At 29.9% G+C, this 19,826-nt stretch overlaps 1 protein-coding gene and 1 pseudogene across 1 annotated transcript; both read left to right on the forward strand.

Annotated features, from left to right (window-relative positions):
• The first annotated feature begins 14,755 nt into the window (after positions 1 to 14,755).
• LOC124841580 (RING-H2 finger protein ATL78 pseudogene) lies at positions 14,756 to 15,907 on the forward strand (annotated as a pseudogene).
• Positions 15,908 to 18,229: 2,322 nt separating this feature from the next.
• Positions 18,230 to 19,229, forward strand: PSAN (photosystem I reaction center subunit PSI-N, chloroplast, putative / PSI-N, putative (PSAN)). The gene is made up of 3 exons (XM_047317869.2): positions 18,230 to 18,655; positions 18,730 to 18,855; positions 18,989 to 19,229. The coding sequence occupies exons 1-3, from the start codon at positions 18,359 to 18,361 to the stop codon at positions 19,076 to 19,078; spliced, it is 513 nt and encodes a 170-aa protein (XP_047173825.1). The 5' UTR covers positions 18,230 to 18,358; the 3' UTR covers positions 19,079 to 19,229.
• Positions 19,230 to 19,826: the final 597 nt, after the last annotated feature.

The following is a 19,826-nucleotide window of genomic DNA, read 5'->3' on the forward strand; positions in this document are numbered from 1 at the left end:
AGATTTTGAAATCTAGTTAGGTGTGAAATAAATGGGGTTCACCAGATTTGGAAATTCGATGGTGATAAAAGTGAAATAAAAGTGTTATTAGATGGTGATAAGTGTATCAAATTTATGAATTGTTCACCTTATTGTGAAATTTGGTTTGTGTAAAGTGTTATAGAATTTTTAAATTTAATAAGGTATAAAATAGATAGGTTTTTGTTAAGAATCAATGGATTTCAAAATACAATTTTAACTGTGTTCAGCAAATTTTGAAATCCGATTTATATAGAAATATTGGAGTTTTTACACCAAATTTTAAAATGCGGAGATATAAAAGTCGATTACATGTTTGGTTTTGAAGATCTAACAATTTACCAAATAACAATAATCAATTGTTTTTGTTATGCAATAAAACAAAAGTCTGGTAAACAACAAATAAAATCAAGCATCAACGACAACAAATATAATTAAATGGTTGAATTCAACTTTTTCTTTGAAACAAAGAACAACCTTATAGGCATATGACATATGCATCCAATCTTTTTAGTTTTTCATTCTTCATTTTCCATTCTATATATGTATAAGTTTCTAAGGAAGCATCATCACTAATCATATTACACTAATAGCCTCCAAACTCAATCTTTTCCAACAAAAATGAAAAATTTCATCGTCTCACACTAATATAATTTTAGTTTTTTAAATCGCGTTATATGTTTTTGTTTTCAAGAAAACGAAACAAAAATGAAATGGCAATTTTAAAAATTTTACAAACTTGTAGGCCCTGGTTGCAAAGGAACTGAAGTTAAATATACCTTTATGCTTCGATTCCTCGATAATTGAGACCAAAAGGTAAGTAAACATTTTTAAAATTCTTGTAATTATTTTATCTAAGCGAAAAGAATCGGATTTGGTTATCCTAACAACCAAGTCGAAAGATGCATAATTTTTTTTAAGAAAAATTTAAAGGTATTTAGCCTAGGTTCTTACGAGAACCGAAGTCAAGCATCCTTTTTTAACCTTTTTTAGCCTAGGTTTGCTCAAGAGTTTTTTTTTTTTTATTTGAAAAACTAATGCAACAACTTTTGGTTCATGTTCTTTACACTAGATGAAATTTGTCACTTAGTACTTCAAATATTTGCAAGGCTTTCAGTTCCAACTCGTGTTGTCCCCTACATTCATGGAAAATTTTTATTTTTTATAGACATGTTTTTAATACTTTTTTGGTATATTTATGTTAAAGTATTTTTTTTTATGTTTTAATGTGTATTTTTTATGTTTGATATATGTTGCATTAGTATTTGACATATTTACTTGTTATAAGGATATCATATTCTTGTATAAATTTTTTTATTTATTCTAAGTTTGATAAATATAATTTATTGTTTTTGTGCTGGTTTGGTGATATTTTTTGCAAGTTTAATTTGTGGGAAGATAAAATACAAAAAAAATATATTAAAAAAAACGCTTGCGTTAGGCTTTAGTTATAACCATAACAAAAGTATAAAATGGTATTTGGATTCGTTTTTGGAATGACCAAAGTCTAATTTCTTTTATAATTTAAAATATTATTTAATTTTAAGGATATTTAACCTCAATTTTTGTAATAATCGAGGCGAAATTTCGATTCTTGTAAGTATCGAGGCTAAATACCCTTAAAATTAAATAATTAAAAAAATCAAAAAAAGTTTAGGTTTCAATTGTTATTTGAATCGAAACCTAATTCACACTTTTTATATCTTTTATTATTTATTTATGGTTTCATGTTTCTGTTTTAAGAGAACCAAAAAATAATAAGGACCTTTATGTTTCAGTTGATAACCGAAGCCAAAAAGACAATCTATTTTATCTCGTGTTGATATGCTTTGATTATGAAATGAAACCCGATATCCAAAATAAATCGGTGCCAAAACTTTTTCTTGCAGTGATAGTCAATTTTAAACCTTTTATTGGTCTTTGTGTTACTCGCATCAACCCATGCAAGAACCATCTCCACCCCAAGTTCAAACCTATTCCGAGAATACATAGGAGTCGAGTTGTTGTGCATTGGTCTTCATAATCAGTTTAGTGTCAGTCACATAGTTGTGTCTTGCTCAACCACTAAATACAAGAAAAAGTTCCCTACCTACCAAATCACAAAGTTGTTAAATGCAACAAATTCTCTAACAAAACCATCACCAACCTCATGTTCCATCACCACAATCACCATGTTGAAGTTCATTGAGACAAGTTCCAGGTCTCAAGTATTAAGGAGTACAAGTTCAACTGCAACAACACTCCCAACATCCTTCATCAACAACAACTGCAACAACACTCCCAACATCCTTCATCAACAACAGCTGTAAGCTCCACTACGATTGTAATGTGGAGTAAAAAGATTTAAGTTGAGCATAAACCAAAATGTGGAGGTTAAATTCCAACTACCAACAAAGGGTGGAGACAATGGTTTGTAGGGATGCAAGGGTGGATGTGTGTGATGGAGGAAATGAAGGAAGCACGTCGCATTAGAAAAATGAAGAAGAATCTAAGGGGGTTTCTCCCTACACCTCCATCCCTTCTTCCTACACCTCCAAAAAGATGTATTTGCCCTTTCATTTAATATAAATAAATAAATATAGATTTACACGCACCCCATTATTCGTTTCGGCAATCCTTTACTCCTTCGTTCTTCTTCTTTCGTGGTCTTTCTCGTGGTTCCTAATGTGGTGGGCGTTGCTCTGATAGTCCCTACTTCATGGTGGTGGTGGTGGCCTGGCAATGGCCATTGTTCTTGTTGGTGGTGGTATTGCTATACATTTGTTCGTGTTACGTGGTGTGAGGTGCGTGCTCAAGTGAGGTCAAAACCCTACATTTCTTTAATAACCGAATTTTGAAATTTGTTTAATGCTTAAAAATATTTTGAAATCATGTTAAGAGATCGTCAGTTTTCGAAAGCTAGTTAAGGTTTAATGGATTTTAAAATCTGTCAATTTCTTAACCGACTTTCGAAAGTCGGTGAACTTTTAATCGGATTTTGAAAGTCGATCAAGGATTCAACGAATTTCGAAATCCATTAAATTCTTAACCAGCTTTCAAAAATCGATTAAAGATTTGATGGCTTTTGAAAGTCGATTAAGAGTTCAACGAATTTCGAAATGCATTAAATTCTTAATCGACTTTCGAAATCTGGTTAAGAATTCACCAACTTTCGAAAGTCAGTTAAGAATTTAACGAATTTCGATAGTCGATTAAGGATTTAATGAATTTTGAAATCCGTCAAATCCTTAACTAGCTTTCAAAATTCGGTAAAATCTTAACTATATTTCAAAAATCGATTAAGAATTTAATAAATTTCGAAATTCATTCAACCCGTAACCGACTTTCAAAATCCAATTAAAGATTGACGAAATAAAAAGGGGGTGCATGTAAATTTTTGGAGAGGAGGTGCTCGGAAACACCCATAATCTAATTTACAAAATCCACTTTTACATAATCTAAACCTAAAACACTCATCTGGGTTTTGAAATCTAGTTATGTATGAATTTTTATTGTTCATTAGATTTTGAAATCCTGTGTGAATTTTTTTGTTTTTTCCGTTTTCAAAATCCGATTATGTATGAATTTCTTTTTTCACTAGATTTCAAAATCCTGTTACGTGTAAATTTTATTTTTTCAACAAATTTTGAAATGATTAAGTGTCAAATTCTTTTGTTCACTTGATTTTAAAATCTTGTAAAGTGTTGAGTTTTTTCATCATATTTTAAAATTTGATTAAATATCAATTTTTTTATCTATCAAATTTCAAAATCTGATTATATGGTTTTTGTTTATCGAAATTCGGAATCCAACAGAGTGTTGAACTGAATTTTAGAATGTCTCTCTCCTGAATTTGATACACCCCACCCATGTCACGCATACATACTATTTATTTATTTAATATATATTTTGTAGGAGTAAAATAGAATTGCAGCAAAAATTGGTGGTGCAGGAAGAAACCCCTGCATAGAAGGAGTGATACCAAAAACTTTCTTGGGCCCTACAAGGTTTTTGGGACATAATTGGATATCTGCAGTTTTTCTTGTAGTTCATATTTAGTGGGTTTCTCTTCGCACCCCTAAACTATTCCTTCAAATTGAAGTCAATATGATTAGGGTGTTGCTCCCTCCACCACTACCACTTCTCCCTTCACCTCTCCAATCTTCTGCAAAAAAAAATTTAATTACAAAAATAATTATTTTTACTTTTAACTCTATTTGTTTACTTTAAACTCAAAACCTTGTATCCATTTTTACTTTTCACTCAGTCCCACCTCCCAACTCTCTTTCTCTCTCTTTTGAGATTCTTATCTCCCAACTCCACCACATCCGTTTGTTTTAATAACAAAAATATTAATATAATAAAATTATATATTTCATATAATTAAATTAATAAATAATTTTTTATATAATTATAAAATTGTTAAAGAATACAAAAACCATATATAAAAAATATATATTATACAAAACATTAAAACAAAAAACTAATAATATATAACTGCAAAATACAAAAAAAATATAAATATAAACTAATAACAATAAAGATCTTCAAAATTACATTATTAAAATACATCAAAAATATATTAAAAAATAATACATCAAAACATAAATTACATTATTAAAATATCTCCAAAATTAATATAAAGAAATAAACTAATAAAAATAAACTGGAAAATAAACATGTAACTTTAAACGGATGTGAGCATCCGTCAACGGATGTCAACATGCGTTTAAGGCAAAACGGATATCGACATCCATTTACCCTTAAACGGAGGTTGACATCCGCTAAGGGATGTTCACATCCGTTTAAAGATTATACGTTTATTTTTTTAGGATTTATTACGCACCTTCATGACGAATCCTTCAAGCACCACCACCACACACCGATCTTGGCACGGCTGATCAATTGCTTCCACCATCACTTGCAATCTCTCATTAAGCACACCAGCTAATGAAAGTCCTATCACAATTAAAGAATGAGAGGAAGAAGTGGAACGTGAAAAAGAATAAAAGAACAATGAAACAATGGGGATGAACGATAAAGAGAAAGAAGAGTTGTCGTTGCATACATGTAGAGGATTGGAGTGGGTAAAGGTTAAAAAATATTAACCCTAAAATTTTACTAAGAGTAAAATAGGAATGAAAAAATAAAGAGAGGAGTAAAACATGAATGGGGTGGTGGTGGAGAGAGCAACACCCATATGATTAATAATACTAGTGTATGGACATCGCCCTCCTATTTTTGTAAATTGCTAGAATATTATTTTCATGTAATAATAAAGTTTTTAACGAATTAAGATGAATGTATTTTTTTTAGACTAACTAAATTATAATTTTGCCCGCTTTTAATTACTTGATCCACATTTTTTTTAATTCTGGTCATTACATTTATCATTCTAGTTTTAATTATAATTTTTGTTTAGTTTATTTATCAATTTACTATTTGTGACTGCATTTAAGGGATACTTGGAATAAACCATCAATGGATTGTACTTTCATAAGAAATTACGGATCATTATAATAATATACCCTATAACGTGACTGTAGAGTCATTTCTCTAATGCAAAGTTAAATAAGAATTGAATTCTTACTCTAAAAACTTCCTTAATAACTTACATTGGAAATACCTTTACTAAAAAAATGACAAGTTTTATGCCTGTAATTAACAAGCAATATTACAAATAACACATTTCTAATGGCACTTTAACTAACATATCAGCTTATTTTAATTAAATCTGTTTTTTCTTTTCTTTTTTTAATTCTTGTAATTTAAAAAAAATTGTTTTAGTTCCTCATCCAAACATAAAAAAAGAATATTTAAAAAATAAAATAAAATGTAATTGAGTATTTTACAGTAATAAGATAAAACTAAAATAAGTTACCAAGTAGACGATTTATAATTGTTAATGGTATGTTTATATGCTCTAGATAAAGTAATATAAATATTTTTCAAATTACAAGTACTACAAATATTATATTTAAATTTTGAGAACAAAGAATAAGTTTTATCCGACTAAAAGCAAAATTAATTAATATAAAAAATAAAAAAATACTAGAAAATCAACTTTAGCCCAGTAGAAAAGTGAATTTGCAGAATTAATTTAAAATTTTCAAGAAAAAAGTGGACTTCATTGGAAGAATGCTTGGAGAAAAAAAATATACGTACATAACTTGTATATGACTGGATGGAGAAAAAAAAATAGATTAACTAATTTGATTGTAAATGGAGGAACACATGCGGAAGATACAGTAAGTGTAAAGTGGAATTAAACCTACACATTTTACACTTTTACATTAAAAATAGTGAAATCACTAGTAAAAAAAGCATACAGCGTCTAATATTTTTGGCTTTTAATGACGCATTTGAGTTTGATGTCATAGTGGGAGACGTAAGTTTGACGTCGAATTTAAAAAATTCGACGTTAACTTAACATCGAATTTTGTCAATATTCGACATTAATAATTTTTTTGTTTTTTTTAATTAATTGTGATCTTCTTTTACAACTCTACATACCTGAAAAAACAAAAAAAACAACAAATTTCAGTTTTTGGTATTTTATAAAACATGAACTATGAACGTGTAGTGTAGTATCAACAACAAACAATAATAGTCAACAACAAACAAGTTCAATCAAACAATAACAACAAACAAGTTCAACCAAACAACAACATCAAACAAGTTCAACAAAAAAACAACAAACAAGTTCAACAAATAAGTTCCTCAAAATGAAAACGAAAACTAACCTTCAAAAGGTGGGTTCGTCGGAATAAAGTTTCGTCACCAGTGAGAGAGAAAACAGAATACGCCTACGAATGACAAGAGCACGAAAATAATTGGTTAAAACAAAAAAAAATCATACATAAAGTAATTAATTAACATGCATTTGTATCAAATGAAATAAAGATTATATGTGATGCTCGTCAAACTACGTTCGAGAAAAGTTTGAGAAGAGAATAGGGTATCGCGCACTAAGATAAAGTGAATGAATTTTCAATCTCCCGCTCAAATTTTTATTGAATTCACTACCTTTTGTCGTCAAGTTTAAAATTTTAGGTTGAATCACAATTCTAAACGACATTTAATAATTGAATTTATTTACAAAAATGTCACTGCTCATTTTTAACGTTAGCTATTCAGTGGTTGGACATTAAATATGTGACTTTATACGTTGTTTTTGTACTAGTGAATACAATCAACAACACTGATCTTTGTAAGAAAAACATAGTGGTTTCCAAGAACCTCTCCCACCATAATTCTTATCAAAACATGGTGACAAGAAGATTTGATTTTAGCATCTTTGTTGAAAGAGATGTTCTTACGAAGTAGATTGGTTGCTATTGGAATCCGAGTACGAGATTACGATCTTACTACTTGCATATATATTAACTCCATCATTACGTGTAGTCCATGTCATCTATTAAAGTTAAAGGACATGTAAACTTACATAAACTCATATTACAATAAATTTGTTAAATTTTCATTTGGATAAATATCCACGGAATAAATATGTGATTAGTGGTAATGTAAGTAAAAAACAACCTCCAAACGCATAAAATGATAAATTTTATTATCATAACTTAAATATTCTATCAATATTACGTTTTCTTATATTGAGATTCTTTTTTCTAAATAAATTTCATTTATTAATATAAATAATTAAAATATACAAGGCAATTTTAACCAGATTTAACTTACTTGTAAAAAAAAACTTAATGAAATATTTTTGTAATATTATCATAGAAAAAGTTGTATATAAATATTACATGCTTGTTAGAGATTCGATTTATTCTGCTAATGGATGATGGCGATATTAATGAAGAAACAACAATTTACAAGCGATGAAGACTAAATAATTCTTCGTTTTTTATAAAATATAATTTTATTTTAATAGCTTCTTAGTTAAAGAAGAATGATATGTGTTGGCAAATGTATTAAAGACTAAGTTCATTATTTACGACTTTTTATATCTTAGTTCTAATATAATTTTGGATAAGGTGGTCAATTGGACATGTTATATTTATTTTGCTTAAATAGTAAATATAAAAATAATACGTTGGGAGATACAGAATGATTAATATGTTGTTAATATATATTGCATGTTATGATATCAGTATATTTTTGTATAACTATAATCATATATGTAAAATGTTTTATAACTTTTTCATTCTTATTTATGGATCAATTTATAGATAACTTAGTTGTAGACAAATGAGTTGGTAGTAGGTAAGTTACTTAGGTCAGTGTATATATTAGCTATGTATTATTAGTTGGTGAATAATTTCTGAATAAAGAAAATGCAAATGAGTGTGATGAGCATCTTTCCACATTTTTTAATGGTCGACTCTTGATGGTTTGAAAAAAGAATGCAAAATGATAGGTTGGATATAGCGAATGGTTGTATGAGCATTTTTATTTGAAATGCGGTGTGCATGAGAATAATATGTTAAAGAAAATGAAAGGTTTATCCATCCATGGATGGTAAAATAAAACTATATATGATACATCAAGTGGGATGATCTAATAAAGGCGAACAACAATGACCAAACCACAGAAACAAAAAGAAGAAAAAAGAAAGGTAGCAAAGCCAAAAAGCGATCATTCAAATACTAATTCAATACTGAAAAGCTTCATAAAAATCAAACATGAGATCTTTGGACCAGATCGTTAACTCAGGTATGCATTAACTACTATTCTCCTTCTCATCTTCTGTTAACATCACACATATACTTTGCAATTTTATGTTAGAGGATGTATAAATGGCACACTGTTTAGGGTTTAGTATGAACGAAGAAAGTAGAACTGGCGTTTAAAATGTAGACATGTGGCTGGGAAGTCCCAGTCATGGTGTGTGAAGCACCATAAATAAGTGGGAGAAAAAAAAGACCAAGAATTAAAGACAGCAGTAACAGATTAAGGATTATCCGTTGCGATTATGGAGCTGGTAGCCGCAATTGCAAAACCCTATATTAATGCATGTTGGGGTATATATATATATATATATATATATATATATATATATATATATATATACATACACACACGGACACACAAGTTAAGCAACCTTTCAGTTTTGCACTTGTTAAATCAACCACTTGTGACTTCTGAGTGTGTCTGGAACCGTGATGGATAGGATGAAAACCAGCAAGATCTTCACAAGTGTGTATATATATTATGGAAACAAAAGGTTTTTTTTCATCACTATACAAGTTGTCATACACATGAGAGTGTATTGAAAAAAAAAATAATGGCCAACATCACATATTTTGACCTCTGACCAATCACTCATCTCTAAATCAACTTTTTATGTTTCTAATTGAGACTCCATTACACTTTACATGTCTATCGATTCACCATGTCATATCAATTTTGTGTAGCTTTTTAGAAATCGATCATAAAAAACATGTTCTCGAATAACTTCAGTTTCTAGTTTTTACTTATTCAAACAAGTAACACACCGATAATAAAATCTCCCATTATTTTCTGAAACATCTATATTTGCAAATTCAATAAAATTTTCTACACCACTCTCATATTCATTTGTTGTCCGTATCAATTTTATTCAACTCCGATCCATTATTAACGCTAAAAACCAACACCTTTACTTTTAGGTGGAGCTAGGAAACAATTAAAGACACAATTAAAGGTTTCCAATTTGTTGGAAAACCTATCTGGTTTGATCATAACAAATTATGTTTCATTAAAAAGAACGACTTCACTCATTTCATATCTACTTAAGATCATAAGCTCATTAAAGTTTAAGACTTACCTCGAAATCATAACAAAGCATTCACATAATGCATGTGAGATAGAAAACTGATCATATAGAATGCACATCAACTAAGTTGTATTCACAAACTTACCAAACTAAAATATTTGCTTTAGTGCTTTCAGTTTCTTATTGTAAGCACAACGAATAGATAGCTACAAGCTTAATGCCTTGTTGGAAGCCTAACGCTCAACATGAAATTTGATGATAGTGGTATTAACGACAACATAATTTCACCACAACTTGTGTGTTACCTCAAGAAGCCAATAACAAAATGCAATTGTCAAATATAGATACAATATAATTAAGGAGGTCAAATAAAGAGGAATGATAATTTTTTATCAAACGAACCCTTAAACTAACACATTAATAATCTATTTCTAAATTTTTTTTCTAAAACTCTTTAATTTTCAATGTCCACGGTGAAGCTTGAAACTTCTTTATCCAAAAATGCAACACACAAACATACATTTCATATTGAAATGTACATTCATGATTCATCAACATCACAAAAACGTAAACATTAGGTTGAAATGTTAGCCTTGCAGAGAATATAACACGCATCACACCACATAACAATGACCAAAGGCACTGGAGAACGACCAAAGGCACTGGAGAACGACCAAATGCACACCACGCACTTGAGAATGTCCAAACACACACCATGCTGCAACTTACAAACCCACCACACCAGCGACATACTAGAGGAACAACCATGGCGTGAGATTTACCTACTATAGACTAGAGCTTCAACCACGATGACAACAATCACCCACCAGTGATGACAAAGAACATAAGCAAAGAACAGGGCAAAGAGTGAATGAGACAAGCAAGGAACAAAATAAAGTGAAGCACAGAGACAATGAAGTAAAACAAGAACGAGAAGAAATGAGAAGAAGCATGCAAAAGAGAAAAAGTGAAGAGCGAAAGAAAAGTTAGGGAAGAATATCAAACGTTCTACAATGCTTATTGTGACTAACCCATGTAGAAAGTGTTCTCCAATATTGTATTTTTTCCATCGCACTACTTTTTATAGTAGTTTTAAGTTTAACTAGTACAACAAAACGACTATCTATATCGATTTTGAGTGAAATAAGTATAGAAATATTTGTAATTTATTATATTTTAGTCACTACCACTTTTTATATCTAGTAAATTTCAATTGGTATAAAAAATCGCTATAAAAAATATTTTTTGCACTACAGTGTATAGTCCTTTTAATTTGATTACATTAAATTTTTTTAATATATTAAACATTTTTCATGCTAAAATTTAAAGTGTTTATATCATTTAACATGTTTTAATTCAATTGAAAAATGATACATAAAAAATTTAACACAATTAAATTTAAGTTTGGAGATTGAAATATAGTTTAATTTGAACAAAAATAAATTTCAATTTTGTATCAAAGTAAATTTAAAAATTAAAAACATATTTTAAAAAATACTCTATTATTATTGATGAATATTAAACATCAGATAGGGTGGGTGGAACCCCAGCACAAATATATGTGTAATCCTTGATGAAGACATGGCATGTGCGACAGCGCATGTTCATAAAATTTTTGGGCATTATTATGGGACAGCAAAATGGACACAACATAATCTAATATCCTGTTAAATAGTATGTTATACATATATTACGATGTGCTCCATGTATATTCTTCCAAAGAGCATTGCCTTTGTCGGTAATTCCCTTGTCTCTCTCGATGTGGGACCAAAGAAACAATAAAGGAGTAGTGAGATCCAACCCACCAAGATACAGATCAAAGTAGTGGTACTTGTAGTACTGCCAGAGCAAAAGCAAAAGCACTTCCTTTAAAAATTCCCAAGCCCAGTGATCTCTCTTCGCTGCTTATTTACTGTACACGACTCTAATTTCTTAATCACTACAAACAGTACACGGCTAAGTTAATAAAAAAACAGTAAAAAATAAACCACTTTTCTCCTCGTACGTTACCTCATTAAAAAATTTATAATAATACCCCCAACCCTTAATCAACCACTTTCCTCCTAAAAAGTACAGCTTGTCGACAAATAAAATCAGATTGGAGATCAAATTTAGCTTAAACATGTTGCCAATTTGATCACTTGTTATCATTAACCAGCTTCTTTAATCAGGAGCCACATCTTGTTAAATCCACCAGATTGTGATCTATATCTACTTGCATCTCTCAAGATTCTAAAACAATATTGGGACCATTTTTCTATCCAAACATATGTATCATATACGACAGCCAAATAACTATTAACATATCGCAAACATCGTATAATTATATATGTACAAGAATGACGCATCAGAGATGTACCAGAATATACACAGATGAAGTTATATATATAGTATAAAGTTTCTGCAAGTCGCAAGATCAAAATTTTAACTGTTATGGATTCGAAATGGAAACTTTTATCATAGTAAAACCCGAAATTATTTAACAATGTTGTTATTGAAACAGAAACAGAAACACACGCATGCAAAGGAACCAGCTATTGTTATGATTGAAATGTGGTGGTAAGTAGCATTATTCTTTGATAAAATGTAAATGCCACTATCGCTATCTGTCGGGTAAAGAGGTGTGAGAAAACAATATTACAGTAACTTTCAGAACTACTTTCATTCTGTACCAAATAGATTTGCTTTTGAAGGAAAGAGGTTATATAATAATTTCATTACAATTTCTTTTCGTTTTATTTTATTTACTTTAAGACTTTTATATCAAAATGCTTTACAAGTGTGTCGTGTGATTTTCTTTTTACAGGAAAATATTGCCATCAGTATAAACTTTAGCAAAAGTGATATAATTCATCATTTCTTAAAATAGCTCTATATGTTACACGTTTCAATGTCTTTCTTTATGTTATTTTTCTATTTTTATAAATATCTCCTTGGGATAAATTCTAAATTTTTATGCAATTATATCATTTATGGTTTATTGATTGCGAAATAACTAATAGGAAGAGAAAATATAAAATTTTTTTATTATAGAAAAGGGTTAAAATAATTTAAGCAATATTGAACTTATTTCTCGTATATTTTCTCTTATCATTCCATTTATATATCTTCATACACGTAGAAAATATTTAACCTTTATTTTTTGTATTTTGCTCATCTTTTTATTGCACCCAAAATTTTCAAATATATAAATTGAAAGTGAATAGTATAATGTAAATATTTTTTTTGCTTTTTTTTTATCAAATTATAAATGTTATATATGGTAGTTTATGGACTACGTTATAAACAGAGCTCTTTAAAAGGCGTATTAAGAATGAGTTTTAATTAGTTGATAGTATGACCAAATTGCATATATTAACCATATCATGAAACTTAGACTATAAGTAGAGATATTTTAAAAAGAGGAGACGAAAATAGAGAGATAATAAATAAGTAGAAATTAAAGAAAGAATAAATAAGAAATAAAGCAAAAGAATAAAGATTTTCTTTTTTTAAAAATATATACGGAAAACAGAGTGAAAATTAGATAAAAGATAAAATATATATTTTTAATCTCTTTGAAAGTTTTAAAGTCTGAAAAAAGGATATGGTGGAAGTGATTAGTTTTTTAGTAAAAAAAAATAAAATTAGACAACTATGTATATTTGAAAAGTTTGAAAAAAATGTGCAGCTGTTTTAGAAACTATACAAGTTCTATATTGGTAAAATTTGAAAAAATATTTCACTTTTCTTAATTGGGAAGTTTGGGTGACAAAACTAGTTTTCATGTTTGAAATCAAATTTGGTTCTTATTTCTTTGTATCCTTTCCATGTGTCTATAATTGAGTATAATGTAGACAGAAATCCGACATTAATATTTGCCCTACAGAGTGGAGGAGTGTATATAAAATGTTGTGTATCATATAATCATATCTAAAATCAATCCCCTTTAGATATTGCACTTTTTGGGTTATGGTGTAACTTAAAAGGACCAGCCAGACACGAGGTTTCTCCAACATCTGCCACATCCACAATGACAGCATTAAATTAAATCAGCTGTCAGTTCCACATGGAGCATCTATGTTAAACATAATAAGATTAGTTTATTAGATATTTTGTCGGTTAAATTTTGAAGGAAAATATAGATTAGACTTGTCAATTTCGTTTTGATTTGGCTTCGTCTAAATGTCAGAAAAATTTATAAATAAAAAAGTTTTCAATTAAAAAAATTCACTTGACCAAAATATCTCCGTAGAGCCAAATCAATCTATGAATTTCTTTTTAAAGAAACTATTCATTTTATTATAAAAAATGCAATTAACAATTAATATATCACAATTAACATAGATTTTATAAATTCTTTTAATAAATTTAGTGGTTTATTTAGGACAATTAAGTAATAATAGGAGGTTGAATTCTTAACTAGACTAAAATATTTATTTTTTCTTAGCAGCTAAACATATTTAATTTTTCTTATTAGTTAAATATAATTTTAAAATATATAAAATAGTTATTTAATTTTATTATGTAAAAATTTCAGACATAAAGTAATAAACTTATAAAAAATAAGTTTATGAATTTTTTTATTATATATTGTTTATTTATTTTCTTTTTTCTAATTTATGATTTAAATTATATCAATTATTTATTTCTCTTTAATTATATATATATATATATATATATATAATATTTAGTAATTATAAAAGAATTAGTGTGAATTTTATTATAATTAATCTAATAATATTTTAACTAAACTCCATGCTTCTTTTCATGTGTTTGAAAATATCATTTTTAAAAATTAATTAAAATTTTATATTGTAAAATTTAATTAAAGTTTTGTAATAAAATAAATAGAGATTTTTTAACTTTTTTCAGATCAGTTTTGAACAAGATTTGGTTCAAAGAAAATCGACCAGTGAAAACAAAACCATATACTGAACTTCTTTTATATGCTAGCCACTTTTTTCTCTCAGGACCTAAAATATGAACATTGAATCAAATCTTGAAGGATACCTTATTTCAATTCATCTTCACCAAGCTTCACAACTCATTCATGGACTCACTGTTACACTTGGCATATCTTACTTGGTCTAAAGTGGAAATAAAATAATATACAAAAGGCTCTCTCAGTGGATGTTCCATATATCATCATATGCTTCTAGTCTATCATCTCTAACAACCAAGATAAAAAGTCTAATTTTCACTCCTTGTCAAAAACCCTTAGGAATATTCTAAACCCATCCCCACTCATCAAACAACAAAAATACTTTCATTTTCTAATCAAACAAAGCTACTACTTAGATATATCATAATCATATGTTATACCCTACTGTGCCAACTTCCCCTGTCTCTCTCTATATATATAGCTATAATTGCCTAAGACCTATAACCAACCTCAAGCTCCAAAAACTAACTCTTCTTGAAGATACCATCAAACATGTATGCTTCAGCTTCCTTTACTTCACATTTGCTTCATGACCTTCTCATGGACTCAAGCTCAAGAAAGTTACTCCTTCAAAACCCAGTTCATCAATCAATCAACGTAGCTGACTTGCCCAAATCCTCAGATTCCATCACTTACAACTCAACAGACTCCTATTTCAAAGGTCGTGACTTCGATGCAAATGTTGTCATGATACTCGCTGTGCTCTTGTGTGCTGTCATTTGCTCACTCGGCTTGAACTCTATCATAAAGTGTGTCTTGAGATGCTCAAACATAGTCATCAACGACCCTTCAACTGTCACCAACTCTTCATCACGTTTGGCCAACACAGGAATCAAGAAGAAAGCCCTCAAGACTTTTCCCACCGTCAGCTACTCAACAGAGTTCAAACTCCCAGGTTTGGACACCGAGTGTGTGATATGCCTCTCAGAGTTTGTCACTGGTGATAAGCTACGCATTCTGCCAAAATGCAACCATGGTTTCCACGTTCGCTGCATTGACAGATGGCTTAGCTCTCACTCATCATGCCCCAAGTGCAGACAGTGCCTCATTGAGACTTGTAAGAAAATTGTTGGATCCCAGCCACCAGTGCCACAGACCATTGTAAGGATCCAACCACTGGAACATGAAGCTTTGGAGCGTAACTATAGGGAACTATGCTAGCTAATTACTCTAGTATTAGAACCGATCAACCATAATCAATCCTCAGATATAATGTTTTGAAACTTTCTGTTGCTTTGTTTTGACCTCAAATGTAAGATATACTAGTTAATTTTTTGTTACTGCATTCTTTTCAATGATATTATCAAGTTCTTATTTCTAGTGTTTTCACGCAATTTAATTCAAAGGTAAAAGTGAATTACTGTAGACCAAGATAAGAGAAAACACGTGTGTTTACTTTTTATGGTCACCAACTTTTTTCATCATTATTATTTCCACTTAACTAAAACACCGAGTGTTTAATAAACTAAAACCAAGTTGAATGAAACAAATGGAACACTCTTTCTCAGTCTGAAGTTCACCAATAATTGCTTAATCCAATGAACCAGATCGGCAATATTTTGCAGATGCATTCCACCACTTCATTTTTATACAATTAAAAAATACACATTAAGTGGAAAAGAGTATTTGATATCAATATTTTAGTGCGTAAAGCAACCTACCAAATATTTCTAGTCCATTATTTAATGGAAGGGTTTCATTTGAAATTCATATAAAACGGTGATTAAACATCACGTTAATCTGTCTCAGCCAACAAAATTTGTAGGACAATCACAAGAAGATTATTGCCAGTGGCATTGCTGCTCACACCAATGCTTTTTAAATTTCAGAAACAGTTAAACCACCAAGATTCGATTGATCTTGCTTTAATCTCAGTTCTTCAATTAGCGGCAGTAATCTAAGAATCACTTTGGATTTAGATTTGATTGCAAAATGCTACAAGTGAATAAGAAAACGTCCTGTTGCTGTTAACAACTAAGTAAAGAAAAACAGAAAGCTGCATACTTTATCCAGTTCATAGAGCATGAATGATAAATAAATGGAAGCTGATGCAGAAACCACTAATCAAGTTCCAATCAAATAAATGCACTAAAAGGGAAATGGTGTATCATAAAACTCATACATACATATATACCATCTAAGTGGCTGGATTTTGATTTGCTGTTGAAGTTCAACGCATGACATATGCTTTGATCATAGCATTTTACAGCGTTGTAGCAAATTTTTAGGGTAATATGTTATATATTGAATGTTCTTGCTATGAACTATGTAAGAACAAATCAGAGGGTAAGAAAACCAGAAAACCGGGAAAGCCAAAAATAAATTCATACAAATAAAATAGAAGAGAGAGAGAGAAATAAAGAAAAAGCAAGTTCAAGTTAAATATGACAATAATTCACTAATTAAGTAAGATTTATTTTCGTAAGGTATGTTTCTATGCATGTATCCCACTTGTTCTATGAGTGAGATTAATTGTCTAAAGCAATCACGGCCAGATCAAATTGATTGGTTAAGATCGCAATGGGTTTAATTTAAATTGGTGAATATACTTTAACTTTTTGCTTTTTGAAAAATGGGTTCAGAGAAGTTTTTAAAATAGATATTGTTTAGGATTATGTTTCCTTTTAACATTTTGTTTTATTTCACTTTATATATGAGTAATAGTAATTATTAGGGCTGAAAATATGTTATCTATTCCTGATTCGGATTACGCTGATGTAAAGTTGTTAATTGAAAGTGTTTTAAAATTCATTCAATTAAAAGGGTTAAGTTTTATACTAACTCTCTTTAATCTTCGAAAGAGATAACCAGTAAACAAAGATTTATGTAAACAAATATAAGTGATGTAATACTATCACTATAAAAATATTATTAAATAATTAATAATTTTAGAGATCCAAATAATTAATCATTATATATAAACCAGGATATAATTTTATAAACTAAAATTTATTACTATCTAAAATAGTTTTTTATCATAAATAAAAAATATAACTTATTTATAAATTTGAGTATCAGTGACCGGGATTACTCTTTTCACCCAATAGGTTTCAAAAATCCCACTTTCTCTTTCTTTCTGTTAAATGATAATGGAGGTTCTTGCAGGCACAAATGGGCCGGGGAACTTTTTGTTTGTCCACATCATAAATTGCTTTGGGCTCGTCTTGGGCTTCTGGCATGATTTTAAGCCCAATACTGTTTAAAAATATAGAAGAACCCCATTACTTTGTGGAACCTAACAAAACAAATCACTTCTTTATACATCTGCTATATAAACAACTTCTTAAACGTTTTTTAAATAATATTCAGATTTTAAAATTAATTTATGTAAGTTAATTTATATATATATATATATATATATATATATAAAAGTAATTGAAATACATGAAGACTAGATAAGAGGTGAGAATTTTGAAGTGGGGCCAGAGATACCAACCACGAGAAGCTGAAGTGTCACAAAAGCAAGATATGCCAATAAGGAGTGAGGCAATCGCACCTTATCCACACTCCAACCACAACCTTAAATTACGTTACACTTATCGTATCCACTCCTTATCACAAATCCTCAGCCTCAAACAACACAACAAAAGTAAAATAAAAAAACCAAAAAAATAGAGCCACTAGGATTAAGAAGCACACAATTTGAGTTGGCTTTTGGTCTTGCAAATCAACCTGGTTTTCTTTTGAAGTTTGATCAAAACCAGAAAAGTAATTGCATCACGATGTCTGCCATGAACTCCAGTGTCTTGGCCTGTAACTATGCCAGATCAGGATGCTCCGACCTCAATGCCAAGCTCACCTCCATGCCTTCTGTTGCATCTCCACAGGCTTCGGCTCTCAAGTTGCCTGTGATCAAGGCTCATCAAGCAAAGGTTACGGAATCTGAATCAAACCAAGGAAGAAGAAGTTCCCTTGTCTACTTAGCAGCTACCCTTTTCACTGCTGCAGCTGCTGCTTCCAACTCTTCAGCCAATGCAGGAATAATTGAAGAATACCTTGAAAAGAGCAAGACCAACAAGGTCTTTTCAAACCCTTAATTTCTCTTTTTCATGCCATCGGAATTCAACTAGTTTCTAATGGATAATTGCTACAGGAACTTAATGACAAGAAAAGGTTAGCCACCACTGGAGCCAACTTTGCAAGAGCATACACTGTGGAATTTGGCACTTGCAAGTTCCCTGAGAACTTCACCGGTTGCCAAGATCTAGCTAAGCAAAAGGTACTTTTAAACTTTCTTTTCGTAAGCTTTTAAACAGTATATATAGAAAACAATTTTTAACTTTTTTCTTTTACTGTGATCTTTATCAAACACTGATTCAAAATTTTACTCTGGTTTCCTTTGATGAACGCAGAAAGTGCCTTTTCTTTCTGATGATTTGGAGCTAGAATGTGAAGGAAAGGACAAATACAAGTGTGGTTCTAATGTTTTCTGGAAATGGTGAAATGGACAACATTTTCCCGTGTCAAGCTTCTCCTTGACAATGCCCCATAATTTTCTGTATTATTCTTAATATTATCATTGCTGCAGTTTATGATAATCTCTGTTTGTTGTAAAAATATTAGAAACTAAATCTTACTCGCCTCTTTCGTTTACATGAAGCCACTCCAAATGCCTTCTTTGTTTCTTTTTGAAATTCATAACTTTACTGATTATTTTGTTCTCTTGTTTCCAAATCAGAACTCCAGGGACAGATATCAAAACTTATCTTTCTTTTTTTTTCATTTTGCAGTATGTTGTTCACCTTGTGTTCTTGGATATAATTTAAAAATATACATTATACTGAATCATACTTTAAAACCTCCCCGATTAAAGAACAAGTTACATTCATTGCTGAAAACTCGTTTACAGAGCATAATCAGACGCTAATTTTGCCTTTGATGGTGCAAGATGCTACAGTTTACATGGGAAGCGTATGACACATACTGAGAATAGACGTTTTATCTCTACAATATTTACGAGGAATATTTGTTTGGAAAATGATACTTGAACAACAACTTTTTAACAATATTTAGATATGGGACACAGTGTTTAAATGTGAGCAGTGCCCATGAAATCAATATCTAAAAAGAATAATGACATGGAAACAAATTTGGGGCAGACTTTTGAATATGAGGTTTGGTTCATTTGGGGTTCATTTTCACAATTTAGATTTTGAATATGAGACTTGGTTAGAGAGAGAACCGAAGCTT

The sequence above is a fragment of the Vigna umbellata genome, chromosome 1, assembly GCF_029865625.1.
Source record: "Vigna umbellata cultivar VRB3 chromosome 1, Vumbellata_1.0, whole genome shotgun sequence".
In the NCBI taxonomy this organism is placed as follows: domain Eukaryota; kingdom Viridiplantae; phylum Streptophyta; class Magnoliopsida; order Fabales; family Fabaceae; genus Vigna; species Vigna umbellata.

Bases quoted from the DNA above. Each gene is read 5' to 3' on its own strand.
- PSAN (XM_047317869.2), top strand. From the start codon at position 18,359: ATGTCTGCCATGAACTCCAGTGTCTTGGCCTGTAACTATGCCAGATCA. The intron at 18,656-18,729 runs GTCTTTTCAAAC...TAATTGCTACAG, and splicing joins AAAAGAGCAAGACCAACAAG to GAACTTAATGACAAGAAAAG. The intron at 18,856-18,988 runs GTACTTTTAAAC...TGATGAACGCAG, and splicing joins AAGATCTAGCTAAGCAAAAG to AAAGTGCCTTTTCTTTCTGA.